General features: G+C 40.3%; 1 protein-coding gene across 15 annotated transcripts in view; it reads left to right on the top strand.

The window, feature by feature from the left end:
* Positions 1-20,727, top strand: part of LOC122553704 (alpha-(1,6)-fucosyltransferase) — a 759,328-nt gene that overhangs the window by 519,840 nt on the left and 218,761 nt on the right. For all 15 annotated transcript variants that reach the window (XM_087989965.1, XM_043697917.2, XM_043697905.2 and 12 more), the window contains one exon: positions 19,984-20,414. In XM_087989965.1, coding sequence (XP_087846091.1) covers positions 20,212-20,414 — 203 coding nt within the window. In that variant the 5' untranslated portion in view covers positions 19,984-20,211. The remainder of the gene's footprint in view (positions 1-19,983; positions 20,415-20,727) is intronic.

Raw genomic sequence — 20,727 nt, forward strand, 5'->3', positions numbered from 1 at the left:
GAACAATTCCTTCCTGCTCAGACTAAACACAAAGACTTAATTTGAACACCGCGAATGTCAACACAATTCTCTACTCCCCAACAGTCCCCCACTCCTGGATGGCAGCGTTGTGAACAGTGTGGGTGGCAGGAATTCGCAAGGGCACTGCCAAGTGCTGAAGATGGAGGTGGGGGGGATGAATGCTGTCATCCTGAGAAAGGGTAGCTGGTTCATGCTGCAAAGAGCCACTGCACTTGTCAAGCGGTGGCAGTCAATGGCAGAAGTCTGTTAGAGGGCAGAATAATGTGACAAGTCCTTCTGAACCCTCCCAGCCATAATTGTTGACTTTGCGGGTTGTCATTTTGAGCTCCGACTGAAGCTTAGAGACTTTTTCTTTCCAGAGGCTGCATTGGAAGTTGTCAGACATGAGACGCTGGATGCACAAGTGAGTCAATCATCACTTCCATGCTGGAAAGACTAGCTGCAGGCACCGTGCCCACTTCATGCAGTACAGATACTGAAGACATGATGGACTGAACCAAAATCCCGTTATGATGGGATGACCAAGTACATTCTAAAAGTAGAAGTGTTGTCCATAAAGCTATCTGATGGCATTCACTCTCATTCTTTGTGGGAATCTTTTAAAGTGCATGCATGATATTGCCTACCAGTTTTCCATGTTGATAATGCACTTTTTAAAAAGGTGACATGGTGGCTCAGTGGTGAGCATTGCTGCTTCACCCAGGTTTGATTCCAGCCTTAGGCAACTGTCTGTGTGCAGTTCGCATGTTCTCCCTGTATCTGCGTGGGTTTCCTCTGGGTGCTCCGGTTACCTCCCACAGTCCGAAGATGCGCAGGTTAGCGGGATTGACCACTCTAAATTGCCCTCAGGGATGTGTAGGCTATGGGGATTAGCCATGGTCAATGCAGGGTTATGGGAAATAGGATGGGGGAGTGGTTCTGTGTGGGATGCTGATTAGAAGTTCGGTACAGACTGAGTGGGATGAATGGCCTCTATCTGCACTGCAGGGATGTTATGATTCTTTGAAAATTGCTAACATAATATTCTAAACTATTTTCATAATTCAGTTCAGTTCCACTGACCTAATTATGAATTCCATCTTCAGTTGACCTCAAGCAATCTTGGAGATCTTGTTAACAATGAATTCATGCAAATGTTACCTCCATCCCAATGCTCTCAAAAGCCCATCACCCTTTTGATTACATTTTGATTTTACTTTTGCAGGCCCCAGTAAAAATTAAAGCGCTCCATGCTGGATTGACAAAAGATGAATTGAAAGACGATTTCAATAATACTGGTTGTCAATTGTTTACCTCCAGTTCATGATGCAAATATTAAAGATTTCAAAGTACACATGAGATACATTGGGTTTCAAACACTTCACTTCAGTTTATGCTGACTTCTAATATTGTATCATCCATCAGTGCTTTAAAAGATGTTTGCTAATTACCGATTTCACTTTGATCTAACTCATTAGCATGAATAAGCTATCATGCTCCCATTGTATTAAGTAAATGAACTTAAACACACTCTTGTATAATATCTACTGCTTGCATACATATATTGGTTAGATGTAGCAATCCATTCTGACACTGTCGCAATAGAAGGACAGAAAATGTTTCCATGGTTAGGAGTTCAGACGAAGTCAATAAATCACTTTCCCATCAGACATGGTGAGTAGACATTCATGTCTGATTTAATGTAGAGCCTCTTCTGTGATTCGACATGCAACCCTTGACATTGGTTTCTTTTAGGTATCTTAATGGTTCAGCATAATTAACTAGATCATGTGTAAATTGCCAACGGCAATGTTCTGAAGGACAAAATGTTTCATGTAGCTTAAAAATAACGTTCCCTTTGGTACCTTCTTTTATCTGGATGAAATGCAATTTATTTCTTTCAAAACCAAACTGTACTTGTTTTAAAGAAGGTGGAATACTGTTTTTATACATAGAAATGTATTAGGTAAGGAATATTTGCAAAAATAGTTTTGCAGTGGTTAAACAGAGCTGGTGTGTGTCTGTAACACAAATGTTGCTGTGCTTAATTCAGAAGTTCAGCTTTTATTGCAAAAGCTGCACAGTACATCAAGGTGAACCTTGCATCAGCGAGATTCAGAATGTTTCTTCTCTAATCCCAGAATTTTGGCTGGATGTTGTGAATCCAAAGCTAGCCACGAGAATCTTGTGTTGAGCATCGATATTAGCTGGACAGCAAAATAGTGACGGCAGTGACGAGTAAGAGAATTCATCTCTCATGTTTCTATTGCCAGAATTCTAAAGCAACCAAATGAGATTTGTTTGAATTTGCCTATGTCCTAAATGAAATACAAATGACCATCAAAACATGAGAAGTGTGGCACAATAGTGCAAAACTACTAAGCATGTTTATCTTGTCTCTTGTAAACTCCTTCTTGAAACTCTTCTAGCTAGTCCTAGATAGAAATGAGGCTCCCTTTAGAGTTGAAAAAATATCATGACACTAAATGAAGGTTTGTAGAACATTTCTGATTCTGGAATATCCAAGTTTATCTGTTGCTGTGAGCGTTGTTCCAGATTCCAGTTTGGGAGAAACACACTGCTACGAAACAGATTTTGGAACAGTTCCCATGGATTGGAGGGAAGCTGATATGACACAACGCTATTTTCAAAGGGAGATTGAGAGAACACAGAATTATTGATCATTTAGCCAGACCTCATGAGTAGAAAGAATGCCAAGAATCGTTTGTATAAAACCTTGAATAGCAGAGCACTTAGAAATCAGTGACAGGATTATGCAGAATCAGCATGGATTGATGAAAGGGAAATCATGACTGACAAAGTTTTAGAAATTTTCAAGGATGCAACTTGTCGAGTTGATAAGGGGGTACCTATGGACATACTTTACCTGGACTTTCAGAAGACTTGTAAAATTGAAATGTATGAAATTGAGGATAATGTACTGACATGGCTGGAGAACTGGCTGGCAAACAGGAAACAAAGACAAGGAATAAACTGATCAGTTTCTGAGTGGAGCTCAAGTAGTGGGGTCCACAGGAAGAAGCATCAAAGATGGCCACCAGGCGAATGTGCTTGTTTTCCCAATCGCTACCTTGGCACGCCCGAGCTTCTGCTCTTCCTCCCATCTCATTCCCCAGGTGCTTTCCCCAGCACAGCAAGCAAAATATATTAATAAGTTAGATGAGACAATTAGAGGTAATATCTTCAACTTTCAGATGACACCAAGTTGGTTGGGAGTGTGAACTGAAGGATGAACGCATGCAGAGGGACATCAGTGTGATGTGCACAAGTTGAGTGAGCGGTCAAAGGCATGGCAAATAAAGTGTCATGTGGATAAGCATGAGATTATCTACTTTGTAGCAAAAACAGGAAACAGATTATTATGAGTGGTGATAAGTTGGGAAAGGAGGGAGGTGCAGTAAAACCCAGGTGTTTTTATACACTGAAAGTTCTGCAGGCAATTACAAAGGCAAACTTTATGTTGGCCTTCATAATGTAAATGGGGTCAGGTTGAATCCATTCTTCAGATATTTTCTAATCAGCCAGTTTAGTGCTGTTACTGCACAGCTCTGGAGCAGGTGGGAGCTGAACTTGGGCATCCTAGTCCAGGACTGTGGACATTACCTCTATCCTTTCAACCAACTTAGCTGGGAGTAGCTGCACACTTCACTGTGTCCAGTTAGCTATAATAATGTTGGATTTAATGAGAATGGCTCCCTACAACTTGTCATGCACTCAATTTCCCGATCTATCGCAGCTGCTTTTTCCGGACTACAGCTTCCAGTGAAGTGTGTGGCCTCTGTTTTCAGAGAGAACCCTGTCTGATTGGAAGCACTGATACTCAGTGATTATTATTGGGAGAAACTCCTGGAAGAGCTATTGTTTGCATGAAAAAGTTAACTTTATCCTTACAGGCATTGTGGATTAAAACTGTGGCTCTCAAAACTGGCTGGGCAGATCCTCCTCCATAAGAGACTCTCCTGAGTCTGTGCTGCACTGCTGGCCTCATGAAGTAAGCAAATCAAAGATGGCCACCAGGCGAATGTGCTTATTTTCCCAATCGCTACCTTGGCATGACCAAGCTTCTGCTCTTCCTCCCTCCTCATTCCTCAAGTGCTTTGTCCAGGCTTCCACCCAAACTCTTGGAAAGATTAGACAGGCTGGACAGTGAAAAGCAGACACATTGATCTCAATGGTATCTGCAATGAAATGCTGAGTTGCTTAAAAGCATTATAGGCACTTTACATGGAGCATTTCCATGTTCTAAGTATTATAATTTCATTGATGTATCTGTGATAGTTGATCCATTTCAAAATAGATCCGTCAACAAAAAGATGATTGAGAATCACTGGATTAACTGTATATTTTAACATTAATTTTTTCTGGGCAAGCTTAAGTTTAAAAGAAGCTGGAAGTTGATCGTTGTTCTTAAGACTATTGTACTCATTGTTAATTGAACACCACATGGTCCATTTAAGGAGTGAGCACATTGTGGCAATTACACGTCTCGTGTTGCTTTTGTTAATCTTTGACAGAATGTTGTAAAGAGAAGTGAAATAAAAAAAGAACAGCTAGTTATTATCAGAGCAATACAAAATGTTCATGACAAGTAAGTGATAAAAACTGGAGGAGTCAGTCATTTTTGGCGTGAACAATGTATGCAAATGATACCACAATGGGTTTCAGAAACAATGGTAAGTTGTCACTACATAAAGGTTCCCTATCGATTGTGATTTCAATCGTGCCATTATACTTAAATAAAAAGCAATAAGAAGCAATTATGAATCATTGTGAAAGGTTCACTGGACAACCTGGAAGTTTGCCGATTTGAAATGAGCTTGCAAGGTGCAGATCCAACAGCATAAAAGTTGCTGTATGCTCGGACGCTCAGTGAATTGATGCAGCATACTGACAAATTGAGTTTATTACCCTGAGGCCAAATTATTCCAATACAATAGTCAGATGAAAGTGTCCTTAGCTGATTGTAGGCCTGCACCTCCCCTTTTAGTGTTTGCAAAGCAATTCTCTTCCAAAAGCAGCTTTTGCCATTGTAATATAAAAAATGTTGTCATGGGACATAAAGACATAATTTTCTGATTTGAAAATGGTGCTTTTGCTGTGAATGTTTGGTCTTTGGGATTTTTGTAAAAAGCTAGCCCTGTCCCAGCTCCCACAGAAGTCTCCAGTAATATGAATCTTAAAGTTAGACACTTTGTCCAATTTGTGAGTTTAACGTCTGTTGTCCTAAGCTCTCCTGTTCATTAATTAGACGTAATTCAATGGTGTGTAAGTTATAAAGTCAGTAAAACTATCTCTAAATTGGTCAGTTCCTTGATCGTAAAATTTCTGAGAGGAGTTGTGTCCCTCTTACATTTCAAATGGCTGCAAACACATCGGTGATCATGAGGCACTGCAGCAGATATTAAAGTCTTAAAGCATTTTGTTATAAAATAATTTCTAAGCAGTAGTGGTGTGTAGTCACCAAGTTTGTTAGAGACCTCTGGTAATGGGAATATGGTCCAAATGCCAGCGACTGGGACTATTCCCATTTTGCCACTGGAAAAGAAGGTTCCATGAAACTGGACATGGAGCCAACATTTTGAATTGTTCTAATCATCCTGTTAAGAGATGTTATTGCACATCTCTGGGACAGGTGAGACTTGAACCCTGACCTTCTAGCTTCGAGGTAGGGACACTCTCACTGTGCCATAAGATCACTCTGAAGTTAACACTTGTGTGCGTTTCCTGATGAACAACGGCTGACTTCATTATTCTGAAGAGTGAAGGTGCTTAGAAAATAAATCAAAAGTGTTAGCTCCCAAAATGTAAAGAACATTTGGCATTTTAATCCATCATCTCTGGCATTTTCTTCACCTAGTTCTTGCTGAAATGTGCCCTAGGGTAGTATGACTTGCTGTATGTGACTTGTACATTGTAGCTTCTCATTTCCAATTTATGACCACGCTGTCTATCAAGAGCCAACAATATTACTTCAAGGAATTTATAACAAAGTATTCTGGATGTATATATGAATAGGAAAGGTTTAGAGGGATATGGGCCAAATGCTGGCAAATGGGATTAAGAGAGGTTAGGATGTTTGGTTGGCATGGATGAGTTGCACTGAAGGGTCTGTTTCTATGCTATATAGTTCTATGATTCTGTTATGCAGAATCGGGTAAAAATTGAGTTGCACTGTAGGGTTTCCACATTTACTTGAAACTGCCAAAGGCCACAATGGAACACAAGCAAACATGTTAGCTTGAGGGGAAAAAAAATCGAGACAGGGCAAGGATGCTAGATTTCCTGCCAAATCTAATGGCAAGGGCTCAGTGCAACTTTTTCCAAGCGATGTTTGACAGCCAAATTCATAAATTTGGATTTTCAACACTGAGAACAATTGCCAAAATGCACATTTTGAGGGACAAAGTGGTGCTTCAGGAGCTCTGTAAAGCCTAATTCAAGCAGAAAAATGCGATCTCAAACCTGGATGTTCTTCAGACTTATCAAAGATAAAAAACAAAAGGTTTAATTGGAGGATGGATGAGAAACAATTGGGTTGATTGCAACTTGATTCAACTTCATCATGGGTTGTTTAGTCTGTCAGTTGCATAGGAAATGATGATAGAGGAAATTAGTTGGTCATGACAGATACATTGTTCAAACTATGGAGATATATGCAGTATATCAGTTTACAAGTCGACTGCTGCTGTTTATTCTGGCAGCAGTTAGTACTGCTCAAAATGAAAAGTATGAAGTGTGACTGTTGAGACCAGTATTTTGTTGTCCATGTGTAAAATTGTTCTTGAAAAAGTGATGTTTCTTGAAGTGTTGCATCCCATGGGATGAAGATGTGTGTGGTAGGGTTTTAAGATGTTAACCCAGTGGCATTTCTGTAGGTCTGCCAGGGCAGGGAGCAGCATGAAAGGTGACATGGATGTAATGGCTCCCCTCTTCCTGCTGCCTTTGTCTCATTAAATGATGGAGGTTGTGGGTTTGGGAGGAGCTGTCAAGAGACTAGATGAGTTGTTGGAGTCCAATTGGTAGGTAGAATGCAATGCAACTATGTTGCACCAGTGATGAAGAGGTTAACATATAATGTTTTATTACAAAACTGGTCCAGTGTCACCCACGAGCCCCTCAGTTCATGAGCACAAATTATTCCATGAGCACACAGACCAGTTTGACTCCCTTCTAACCCTTGTGTCATCTTGAAGTGGACATGGGAGTCCATGTGGCAGAAAAACGTCCTATGCCCCATTGAGCTTGTGCTGGTCAAAAGCAACCACCCAAGTGTTCTGGTTCCATTTCCCGCCACTGCACCCATAACCTTGTATGCCTCAGTATTGTAAGGGTACATGTAAATGCATGGGTGACAGTGAGGCTTGAAACCACATCAGTGAAGTGGATTGCGCAGCGAAAGATGGCTCCTGAGGAGCAGTAATTTCATCGTTGGTTGGGGGGTCCGGTGTAGGGAGTGGCAGCAGGGCATCGCTGTTGCATCTTGGCAGGACACTCCATTGGTGAGTCTGGCACAGGCGATGACATAGGTGAATGACACCTGAGCAACAGTGACTTTGACATTAGTTGGGTCTGGCATAGACGGCAGCCAGGCGATGGTGGTTCTGAGCCAGTTCGGAGTTCCAACATAGATGGACTTCTCTTCAAGTTATATAGAGTCATAGAGATGTACAGCATGGAAACAGACCTTTCAATCCAACTCATCCATACCGACCAGATATCCCAACCTAATCTAGTCCCACCTGCCAGCACTCAGCCCCTATCCCTCCAAAGTCTTCCTATTCATATACCCATCGAGATGCCTTTTAAATATTGCAATTGCACCAGCCTCCATCACTTCCTCTGGCAGCTCATTCCACACACGTACCACACCCTGCATGAAAAGTTACTCTTTTATATCTTTCCCCTCTCACCACAAACCTATGCCCTCTAGTTCTGGACTCTTCCCCCCCCTACCCCAGGGAAAAGACCTTATCTATTTATCCTATCCATGCTCCTCATGATTCTATAAACCTCTATAAAGTCACCCCTCAGCCTCCAATGCTCCAAGGAAAACAACCCCAGTGTATTCAACCTCTCCCTATAGCTCAAATCCTCCAACCCTGGCAACATCCTTGTAAATCTTTTCTGAACCCTTTCAAGTTTCACAACATCCTTCCAATAGGAAGGAGACCAGACTTGCATGCAATATTCCAACAGTGGCCTAACCAATGTCCTAAACAACTGCAACATGACCTCCCAACTCCTGTATTCAATACTCTGACCAATAAAGGAAAGCATACCAAACGCTGCCTTCACTATCCTATCTACCTGCGACTCCACTTTCAAGGAGCAATGAACCTGCACTACAAGGTCTCTTTGTTCGGCAACACTCCCTAGGACCTTACCATTCAGTGTATAAGTCCTGCTAAGGTTTGCTTTCCCAAAATGCAGCACCTTGCATTTATCTAAATTAAGCTCCATCTGCCACTCCTCAACCCATTGGCTCAGCTGATCAAGATTCCGTTAGAATCTGAGATAACCCTCTTCACTGTCCACTACACCTCCAATTTTGGTGTCATCTGCAAACTTACTAACTGTACCTCTTCTGCTCACATACAAAATCATTTATAGAAATGACAAAAAGTAGTGTACCCAGCACTGATCCTTGTGGCACTCCACTGGTCAAAGGCCTCCAGTCTGAGAAACAACCCTCTACCACCAACCTCTGTCTTCTACCTTTGAGACAATTATCTTTTCATTTTTCTCTTAAAATATCAAATTGGTACCATATTGTGGCGACAAATGAAAACTTTTCACTATATTTTGTTGCATTGCTCATTGATTTTACTGTCATGTCTACTTTACATTCAGAAATTCATTCATTCATTCATTCATTCATTCATTCATTCATTCTCATTCATTCATACATAACTCACTCACTCACGTAAATATTTCTTTCATTTCATTAGTGTTTCTGTCTCGACCATTCATACGGTCAGTGATTTCCAGATTCTCAACATCCTCCGAGTGATTTGGTTTTCCCTCACATCTCCTGTAAACTTTCAGCCCTTTACCATAAATTCATGCCCTCTGCCCCAACCCCCACCTCCCCAAGTCATTGTTCCCTTCACCAAGGGGAAAAGTTCCCTCCTGTCTGAGCCCCTCATGATGTTATACATCTCAAGCTCGTCTTCCCTCAATGTCCTCTGCTCCAAGGAAAACACCCCCAGTCTATCTGATCTCTCTTCATAGCTAAACCTCTCCAGCCCAGACAACAGCCGGGCAAATCTTTTCTGCACCCTTTCCAATACAGTTATGTTCCTCCAAAAATGTCTTTCCCAAACTAATCTAGCTGTGGCCTAGACAACCTGTTGTACAGATTCGGTATAACTTCCCCTTAAATTCTATGCCTTGACTAATAATGCCAAGTATCCCACGTGTTGCCTGAACTCTTTTATCAATCTGTCTCACTACCTTACGTGACCAGAGGACATGTACACCAGGTCCCTCATATTCCCGGTGCTTCCCTTTTGTGTACCTTGCCTTGTTTTTTTGCCCAAGTACATCACCTCACTCTTATCCAGATTGAATTCCATTTCCCATTGATCAGCTGATCAGACCTGCTCATCTATATCCTCCTGTGATTTAAACCTAACTTCCTCACTGTTTACCATCTCACCAATTTTGACAGCATGAAAATATTTTTCAAAGAGGAGGACCAGGAAAAAGAAGAGAAAGCAATGTGGGTGTTCAAAACAGAAGAGGACAGGTGATTCAACAGGAATAGAATAAATGAATTGACCAAGTTTAAACAGCAGTTTAGTGTGCTTTGGGCAGGTTTTATTCTGAAGTTGGAACTCAAATTGCAATTTAAGGTTTGAAGTAAAGAATAGTTTTTGAGTCAAATAAATCTTCTCATCACAATGAACAAAATAACAGTCCTGTGTATATCTGGAAAAAAGAATCTATTCTACACCCAGACAAAATCTCTTGGCTTCAAAATCAGCAGTTAAATGCAATGTTTTTCTTTAACCGTCTTTGAAGGGAGTTCAGTGTTCAGTGAAGTATAACTGCAAAGAGGATACAGCAGTAAGAAACCATATTCGTGTGTGGTTTGTGTTTGTGTACTGAGAGATGTCCCAAAATGCTTCATACTCAATAAATTATTTTCTCAAGTACTATAACTGCTTTTAGCTGCAGGCAAAGTCAGTGGACAACAGCACAGTTCCAAAACCAACAATTGAGAGGCAGCTGAAAGGGTAGCTTGTGGCTTTTGGCAAAATTATGGAAAGTGTTGAACATCGCCCAGCAACTGAATGGTGCTACTTGAAACGCACTGCCAAATAAGAATTATGACGCTGGTAACCTCAAGATATATTGGCCTAGATTTTGTGTAGAAATAAAACTAATGCTATCACCCTTATTAATGAGTGAATCAGACAGCAACATCACATGTGCAATTTAACATTAAAATCATGGAGTTACTTTCTGAATTGCCCAGCACTTCTACAGGCTTTACTACACCAGTATCTTTTTGAGACACTGAGGATTCAAATACGCGAAGGCCATGAGGTTTTAGAATGTAACCATTAAATACCCACTAAATAAGTTTGACATATTAAGTGGTGCCCTTATGGATGTAAATTCATTTTCAATATGACTTGATCACCTTGCAAAAGCCTCTCTGGTCTGGAATTAACTTTATAAATGTGGCATCTGGTTCCTTAAGATTGTAATTATTGTTGGAGATTTTAAAACATTTTAAAAATAAGATAAATCATTTTGTTATTTGTTCTTATCTGTTAATTAACTCAATATTTTATTCTCTCTTGTGATTTCCGAACATGATTCAGGATGAAATTGACATTTTGAATTTGCATCTCCTACTTTAGTCTCCTCAGATAAAAGTAAACGTGTGCTTCTTTGAGTGTACGGGAGTAAGGGCATAATGGTATCTTCTATACAGTTAGTCGGAAGTCGATCAAGGACTCAATGTCTCTGAACATGACTGTGAAATATAGACCAATATTCTGAGGTACCTTCACTCAAAGACAATCTTGAGGGTGTGCAAATTGGATCACCTAGCTGTTTAAGATTTGTTAATGTCATTAGCTTTAATACTTTGTGCCACGTTTTGCAGTTTAAAACGTGCACAGCACTGGAACACTTTATGTAATTCAGCACTCTCACTTAACATGGGAATATTCTGGATTCTTCAGCTTTCTTTTGGGTGTTTCCTATATGACAGTGATGAGCTAGTACACACTGGATAAAATGGATTGTCACCCTTCATTCCATCTGTAATGTTTGGAGAATAGGTACTAGTTAAAGAAATAAAGAAACTGCAGTTCAATCAGGAGTCAATAAAATGATTTTCATGCGTTTGTGAATCTGTGTTTTAAGTTCACTCCTATAGAACTGATGATCCCAGAGATCGTTACCATTTAGATTTTGTTAATTAATAGGCTTGCTTCGATTCAAAATAATAAGTATTGAGTTATCCTGATAAATGAAATTCTTTGTGAAATGATTCAAGCTGATAAGATATAATTAATACAAAAGTGAAAGCTTGCTCCGACAAGGTAACTTGTAATGTTCAAATAACTTGGACCCAGCATTTGTGAGGATGTTTCTTTGCTGTAAGCACCCTATGCCTCCAAACCTACTGACAGGCAAATAAGTACGAATTCTGCATTGTGAATCTGTGTCAAGGAAAAGTGCTGTAATGTTGAATTAACATTATACCAAACAGCTTTATTCTTGTAAATAAGCCTGAATTAGTGACCACCCACACTGTCTGTTACTTCAGGATTCCCTGATAACTTGCAATTCTTTCGATGGGCGTTGTGTAATACACATGAATGGATGAGAGTATGATAATGCCGCAACTCTTAAATCCAAAGAGTCATACCAGACACAAAACGTTAACTGTTTCCCTCTTGAAAGATGCTGCCAGACCTTCTCTGGTCTGCTGTATTTTTTATTTAAATGTTGAAACTAGTGTCCCTCTTCCAGTGTTTTAGTTGGTTAAGGCCATGATTATGTGAATTTCACAGAACAGGGAAGTTGCAAGATTTTCCTGGGTTACTTTTAAGTTCAGTCAGGGCATTGACATCAGAGACTCTAGGGAAAGAACATTAACAGAATTTCCATATCCTGTTTCTACCTATTAACTAAGGTAATGGTATAATTGTAAAAGGGTGAATCAAGGTTTCTGTAACTTCTCTGCAGGTCTGGGAAAGGTAACTTCTGGAAGAGGTTTCTTTAGAGTAGTGGTCACCAGACCTGACTGTAGGCTGAAAACGCCATGGCTAAGTCCTCTGAATTGAGCTCCCTAGTGGAAAGGCTAAACAGTTTCTTTGGAGGAGTTGAAGGCAGTGAAACATTTCTTGTCTGTCTACACAAATATGTCAAGATCCCAATTGCAAATGACCCTGGCAGCAATTCAGCAAATTGTAAGGTGTCTGGGAATAAATTCATTCATAATGTACTTGCACTGCTGAGGTTATTCAATCTGACCAGCTCAGCAGAACTGCAGGATGAATTGGTTTATTTTGTATGTGTTAGAAATGTTGGAAACTGTTCGACTTTCTCATTGTTTGACCCCAAAGGAATGAAATTGACAAGTATGTAAGCGGGTGTACAGAATAAGAAAACAAAAGGCATTTTGAGTGCAGGAAAAAGAATATTTGGTTATGGGAGGGTAGTCAAGAGTTTCATCATTATACCATTGCCATTCGTTATGTTCATTCTTCCAGCCTCTTCTCCATGAGAGTCTGAACTTGGTCACCTCACCAATGGGGATGGATGACTATGGTCTGTGGATGTTGGACATTCTTAATTGTCCCTTTATCGGAAGGGAATGCAGAGGAACTAGGCCTTTGGTTATGTAACAGATATGAACTTAGATTTTTGGATTCTCATTCACATTTTGAGATTGTCACAGAAAGGCATGTTATCCGAGTCCATCAAGAATAAAGTTTTGACTTTTTTAATTGAAGGCATTCTCTGCATACATGGAAAGCTTTTGCTGTAACAATAGTCCATCATTGGAAAATATGCCGATCCAATACCTTAACAGTTAGGAGAGCAAATTTCCATTTGACAGCAGTGTCTCGGATATCAGTTTGAAATTTTGTGTCGCCCAGAAGTGGTGTATCAAATGAGAAGAGACATGTAGTCCTGCATCTGTGTGATTGTAGTTATTTTCAGTATGTCAAGGAAATTATTTATTTCTTCCATACGATGGAAGAGAATGGAAGCAGGGACTTTCCTGACTGAAATGTAACATTTGTATTTCCTTAGGTGAGGTGAGAAACTGCCTGTGCTGTTCCTAGTAAAGTGGAGAGGTTGATAATGTGACAAACCATTGCCTGAAAGAAGGCTTGGGACTGAAGTCCATGAATTCATTGTTGGTCTCATGTGAGCCTGAGGTCAATTTACCATCTGCACGTTGAATTGCAGCCTTTTTTCCCTTCTGGGCTGGTGTGACAGGTGAATTGAAGAGTAAAGGTATATGGTCAAGGACACTTAGAGGCCCCAACTGAGTTATGCAGGTCTGTTGAATCCTAGAGAAGCTGTATGGATTGGAGTTGCAAGTTGATCCTGTCTACATTGGATGAATGTATGTTTCACCTTGGTCAAGTTTAAGGTGTGTAGCTCTTGACTGGTTCTTTCTGAGACCCCTGTGCAGCTAATATCCGCCCAATCTTCTATATCAATGTACTTTACATCTGATGTCTCCTGGGCAGCAGAACTTTGAATTACCACAGATGTACACAGCAGTGGACATAGGAGGTTGGCTAGAAGTAAGTTGGAATGGTCAAGTCTGACGGTATAAGGTAAAAACAATACTGCAGATGCTGGAAACCAGATTCTGGATCAGTGGTGCTGGAAGAGCACAGCAGTTCAGGCAGCATCCGACGAGCAGCTCCTGTGCTCTTCCAGCACCAAGTCTGACGGTAACTAAGGCAATGCATGTGAGTTTCAAATGAGCTGAGAGGCAATAGAGTTGGGTAATGCTATGCAGGGAGAATAACGTTAACGCAGTGATTTTTTTTTTATTCCACGCAGCCATAATTAGATCAGGTTGGATGTTTGCTTGCTGAACTGTTAGATTTGTTCTCGGATGTTTTGTCACCATGCTAGGTAACATGAGCCTCCAAAAAAGCGTTGGTTTTCTGTCTCGCCTGCTAATTATCTGTATCGTGTTGTTGTTGTGGGTGATATCATTTTAAGTTTTGTTTCTGAGAGGTTGGTAAATGGGTCCAAATCAATGTGATTGTTAATGAAGTTCCAATTGAATGCCAGGCCTCTAGGAATTCCCACTTGTGTCTTTGTCCCTTTTGCTGTATAGTGAATATGTGGTCATAAGCTCAATTCAGGGCCAAAGATGCCCGCAAGATTGCAAACCATCTGATTCAGTTTCTAGCAGCTGCCAGCAAAAAGGATAAGGTCATTGACTAGTGTACAGGGTTCATAGAGGGGACCAAAGGCAATGGCTTCAGTCATCCTGATACTGAGGTGGAGAAAATTACTGCAGTCCTGGGTGTCCGGCAAGGAGTGTGACAAGTTGGAAGCAGAGTAGTGGTTGAGAGGTAATGGCAAAATATAACTTTTTCATTAGCATACATACACAAAAGTGATTGGTCTTTTGAAGTATGTTGCTGTCGGCCAGTAAATCGATGACACATAAAGGGGGGCAAGGATGAATCCTTGGGGGATCATCAGAGATAATGGCACAGAAACATGGAGAGGAGCTATTGCAAATGGTAATCTTGCTGCAGATAAGAACAAAGCATAGTCCAGTCAGCTGGACAATGATGGAGAGGTACTGGAAGAGGACGCTGGGAAACAAAGACTTGAGAAAGGGAATGGAATTGGAGTGGTAGTTTGCTGAGGTATGGAGAGGGCTGCAATGTCTGCAAAAGCTTTTCTTAAGGTGATGGATGATGATGGCAGATTGAAAGGAGAGAGGAAGCCATTAACGATATCCACTAATCTGAGAACTAAAAAGAGAAATTGGCTGGCAAGTATTTTAATAGGAACAGGAGTGAGAGATCAGGATACAAGTCTGTGGGCAAACTTGGTTTACAAATTGTCAGCAAATTTGATGGTCCATAGTCAGCAGTCGCTGAATGTTCTATGTGATCCTGAACTTAATACTTGAAAAGAAAACATCAACATACACTGTCCATTACTTACTTTTAGCTTTACTGCCCTTAAACTTTGGAAGATAATCTATATGTGTTGGAAAAGATCACATCAAAAGAGTCAGGCTGTTAAGTGCTTTTGAGCAATGTTGTAGATGGGCTGTAGTTTGGATATGATTTCTCTTTCACTGTTTGCTGTCGAGCTGTTAGCTTCACAAAAGAGAATTACATTCCTCTCAAAGGAGGATTTATTGGATTTTTGAATGGATAGAGAGAATGAGGAGATAGGAGAAGCCTTTCTTCAACACAATACAACTGAAATGCTCGCACAGCCTTAAACGTAAGAAATCATTCCACTAAATCCTTGAAGGAAAACACCCACAGAACTTGAAGCCATTTGTTATTCTGGTCAACCTGTGCCTTTCTATCTAGAGTTTAGTTGTCATGAAAATAAGACCTACTTAGGTGACTAGATTTTTGGTTTCCTGAACTGACAACTCTTTGTGGTTGGAGGAATGCACGCTCACACTAGTCTCATTACTCCATTGACATCAACGTAAAATAAAAGTAATTTCTCCCTTTGCCGAAAGTACAACTCAAATACCTGATCAACGTTAGGTTTTAATCAGAAAGGTTTATCAACCAAAATACTTACGAACAACTGTTATAGTTTGTTATTCAATCAAACTTATTCAATAGGATACAATAACGAATTAATGTACATTGTCAGTAATACAAAGTGTAACTGCGCGTCGCACTAAAAATGCCCAAAGTGTGCGCGTACTCTTTAGGAAAGGAGGAAAGAAAAAGGACAAAAACAGAAAGTGTTCAATCAGAGCTCTGACCAAGGGTCACTGGACTTGAAATGTTAATTCTGTTTTTCCCTCCATTAATGCTGACATGCCTGCTGAGTTTCTCCAAAACTTTGTTTCTGAAATCATCATGGAATCCCTACAGTGTGGAAGCAGGCCATTTGGCCCATTATGTCCACACCAATCCTCGAAAGGGCATCGCACCCATACCTAACCCCCCCTGTCCTATCCCTGCAACCCTGTCTTTTCTGTAATCCACCTAGCTAGCACATCCCTGGACACTTGGGGACAACTTCGCATGGCCAATTGTTCCAACGGACCTAGGTAAAACAGGCATCTCTCTATGCCAATTACTGTTCAAAACATCCCAGATAGAGTTTGTAGCAGGAAATGCAGTTATTGCCATTCATGTGATTTCAAGGAGTTCTTGTTTAAAAAAAACTCCAGCATCCTCATTGAATTTCAATGACCTCTTTAAACGAAACAATTTCAGATACATGCCCAAATTTGAAATAAATTCCTGTTTACACGATTCTTCAAAACATAAGCCATTGAAGCAATATCATAATAACATGTTTTAGATTTAGATTAGATTCCCGACAGTGTGGAAACAGGCCCTTCGGCCCAACCAGTCCACACTGACCCTCCGAAGAGTAACCCACCCAGACCCATTTCCCTCTGACTAATGCACCTAACACTATGGGCAATTTAGCATGGCCAATTCACCTGACCTGCACATCTTTGGACTGTGGGAGGAAACCGGAGCACCCAGAGGAAACCCACGCAGACACAGGAACAATGTGCAAACTCTACACATGCAGTCGCCCCAGGCTGGAATCGAACTTGGGACCCTGGTGCTGTGCTAACCACTGAGCCAATTTCAACCTTCAGTATCAAATTTTGCATAATAATATTCATGGGCCTGGGGGTCATTTGCGATGTTGAAAGTACTGTATAAATTCATTTAGTAATTGTTGGATGTCTTCATTGAGCTCTGTACAATTAGAGAAGTGAACATTGTGCCCACATTTGATCCAGAAGCACTAGGAAATTGACAAATTGCTTAAAATATTTGTGTAACCTGTGCTGTCATTGCAAATATTTGAAATGAGTTTTAAGAGTTCGTGTCAATTGTAAATGTTGGAGTTTTCTGTAATGTTGGCCTGGTCAACAATGCATACAATCTATGAAGGAAGAATTTTAAAAAATACTGAAGAGCTGGTGTTTTCCCTAAAAGTGGCCAAGTCATGAACTGGGGTGTTATTGGCTGGTCAGCTGCCCAGTTGAACTTGTGGAAAAACTGTGCCATTGGACTGCCATGTGGTTTGGGAAAGGATTGATGAAAATGCACCTTGCTGACGATAATCTCACCCGTGGAATCCTGATGAAAGCTTGCAAGTGTTTGTGCTTCTCTATGCCATAGCACCTCTGTATTGACTATTTAAAGTGAAACTTGCCTTTTTAGTTGAAATATCATTCACTTATTAATTTGTGTTTACTTTACATAAGTTTGATTAGAGTTACAAGGAGTGAAATCCTGTTGATAATTCCTTCATCTGGGAGTCATTTGGTAAATTTGTTTGTTTTGGTTTATGGCTTCCTCATGTGGATTTGAACAGTGTTAATAATGTGAACTTTGTTCTGTGATAGGGAATGTGAACGTCTTCATGTTGTGCTGATGGGGTGTTGTTTCCTGCTATGTGACATGTTTGAGAAGGAAAGATATTGCTACTGTACCAGGGCGTTTTAGGTCACTCCCAGCATTTTGAAATTTATTGGCTGTTTAGAGTTGAATGAACATGTTGTGCCACGTACTTGATACTGCATTAGTGAACCATACTTGCTTCAGGAGGAACACATACAGTTGAACTCCTACAGGACAACTGGTATTCTCTGCAGGTGAGAGTTAGTATTCCATGGAGGTTCCTGGTAGTTTATTGCTGATGGCGAGCAATGCGCAGGCTTGGCTAGTATTCGGTGACAGTTCCCAGAAATATGTTCACACTAGCAGTGAACCCATCTTAGAGAGGTTTTGAAAACCACATGCTCCACATGATGCTTCTTTAGCACAAGCACAGACCTGGAGATAACGGGTGATGCACTGAATTAAGCATTCATTAGAAATAATGGAACGTGCCAATCAAAAGAGAAGGAATTATTTGAAACAGAAGTTTTATCTATAGATCACACAACACAAATCATAGAGTACATTTCATCCCAAGTTCAGGATGCAAGTTACGAGTAAGTAGACTGTTCTTGGTTTTCTGCAAAATCTTGGCTTTTATATAAGTTGAATGCTCTTTTATTTAATTCCTTAAAATTTTTTCATGGATTTCAATAATACATATGCAGTTCAATTTTGTTTTCTACAAATACCTTTTGTTTTAACGTCACACTGTTTTGCAGCTTAAGTTGTTTAAATCCAGAAATCTGTAATGTCTGTCCTGGTGAATCAGGATATTCTGTTGTGTTGTTTTGTCATCCCAGGTATTTGCATATATAATAAGGTAAGCTTTAACTAACATTGGAACTTCTTTCATCTTTATTGCAAGAGAATTAATGTTTTGGAATCAGGCGCATTGAACGTAACCAGTGCCATTTTTTGTCAGCACAGGAAGTTAATATATAGTGCGCAACTAAGCCTTTACAAATTGCCTTTGTCACTTATTATTGAATTCTGTAGACGTGACAAAACACTGAAAAATAGAGGACATTCAACCTTCCACAGTGTACCCTAAAAAATAATGCTTTGTTGGAATACTCTATTAATATTTAAAAGTATCACCATTATACTCTTATTTGTGGTGTGCACACACTATTTAAGTCTAGATTTGTATTGAAGTGCTTTTGTAATTTTCGCTTGTATTGTTTTTGTAAATATGATGTTATTCTTTACTGTCTCAACATCAAGTTGTCATTGTTCTTCCATATTTAATGTTCAATCTATTTCCCATTTTGGCAATCTTTGTTACAATAATGATAATTTCAAACATGTTAACACTTGTCTACTTCATGGGTTTGGAACCAGTCAGCAGTATAATGATGAAGGTAAAAACAAGGACTGCAGATGCTGGAGATCAGAGTTTAGATTAGAGTGGTGCTGGAAAAGCACAGCAGTTCAGGCAGCATCCGAGGAGCAGGGAAATAGGCGTTTTGGGTAAAAGCCCTTCATCAGGTGAAGCCTAAGCCGTTCTTGACATTGTATCGGGCAGCTCCCAATAAACTCATGTAAGTTTCAACCTTGCAAATCACATGAAAGCCAAGCAGGTCTTTCACAATTTCTTTTCTATCGTGAAATGCCTAAGTACTACCTTATTTAAAATCCTGAATAATTCTGATCTTTCAACATGTTTGTTTCTCCTTTGAAGTGACACACATTACATCTTGCAGTCACTGCTGTCAGTAAGCTTGTCATATTAATAAAGTCATGTTTCCCTTGGTTAGAGGAAGGGCAAGAGCGAAGCCCTCTGGGCACTCTATACATACAAGACTTGCTGGATGTCACTGTGGATTCAGGGTGAAAGCAGCACTTCGTGAGTCTGTAGATGATCATATATGAGGCCATAGCTTTCTCAGATCGATTAACAGCGTTGATCATGGTTTTAGAGCCGTCTTCAAGTCTAATTCACTCTTCTGAATATATGTTGCAACTTAATTTCTAAGAATTCATTCCATCTGTGAAAGCCTTTGAATAACTGTTGGTGCTCAGAGTTATGATGCAGTGCATCTATCTCATTGCAGCAGCCTTCAAAATCTCAGCCTCTCTATTGCCTTCCTAGCTCCAGTCGGTCTGTGGATGAATATTATTTGCTGTGTTTATCTGCAATGACTTTTAATATATTGTGTGGATTAGCCAGATGAAGTGAAGAGATTTGCTGTTTTGAAGGGCAGGCATAGAGATCTGACACTCCCCATATAACACTATCTCGACTTTCAGTATAATTGCTTTCATGTGTAGTCCATTATTTGGAAGTCATATAATTAATCCAATTATGTATTCTTTTTTTCTCTTTCTGCAGTGTCGAAATGAGAGGTTTTTAATAAGTGAATTGACTAGTTGTCACATCAAGGGAAAGGTTCATCTGGAGGAAGAAAAGCAGCGTCCAAGAAATTTCAGGAGCTGTGAGAATTCCTGGCACAATGTGTTGAGGGAAAGAAAGGCATTTACTCATTCAGCTCTGCACAGATCCTGAAAGCATGGCTGTTTTTGACCTGTGAGTGACTACTGAGCACCGGACCAGCTGAAGATGCGGCCATGGACTGGCTCCTGGCGATGGATTGTGTTGATCCTTCTTGCCTGGGGGACTTTGCTGTTCTACATTGGCGGGCATCTCGTGAGAGACAGCGATCAACCGGATCGCTCCAGCAGAGAACTGTCCAAGATACTTGCAAAGCTTGAGCGTTTGAAACAACAAAATGAAGATTTGCGGCGGATGGCTGAGTCACTGAGGTAGGTAAGGGAGGGTCAGAATGCATCTGGGGCTCCACGTGGTGACATTGTGACATCATTGGTGCCACTGAGCAATGACGTGCCCGTGAGTGGGTCAAGAGAGATTGCAGTTTGGCTAACTGTTACATTATTGATCTAGTTATAATGATGATTATTGTTGATGTCAGGCCTGTCATTGAAATATTTGTTTGACATCAGGGAACAATGCACGCCATTAAAATGGAGACTCAGGAAAACATTACTGCCAGGTTTTGCCTTTTGGAGATGCTGTCAGTCTTGGGTATAACTTTGTGATTTTGTGGTCTAATTATAG

Source organism: Chiloscyllium plagiosum, unplaced genomic scaffold (assembly GCF_037043375.1).
Source record: "Chiloscyllium plagiosum isolate Xiang-an unplaced genomic scaffold, Cpla_swu_hap1 HiC_scaffold_8, whole genome shotgun sequence".
NCBI classification, from domain to species: domain Eukaryota; kingdom Metazoa; phylum Chordata; class Chondrichthyes; order Orectolobiformes; family Hemiscylliidae; genus Chiloscyllium; species Chiloscyllium plagiosum.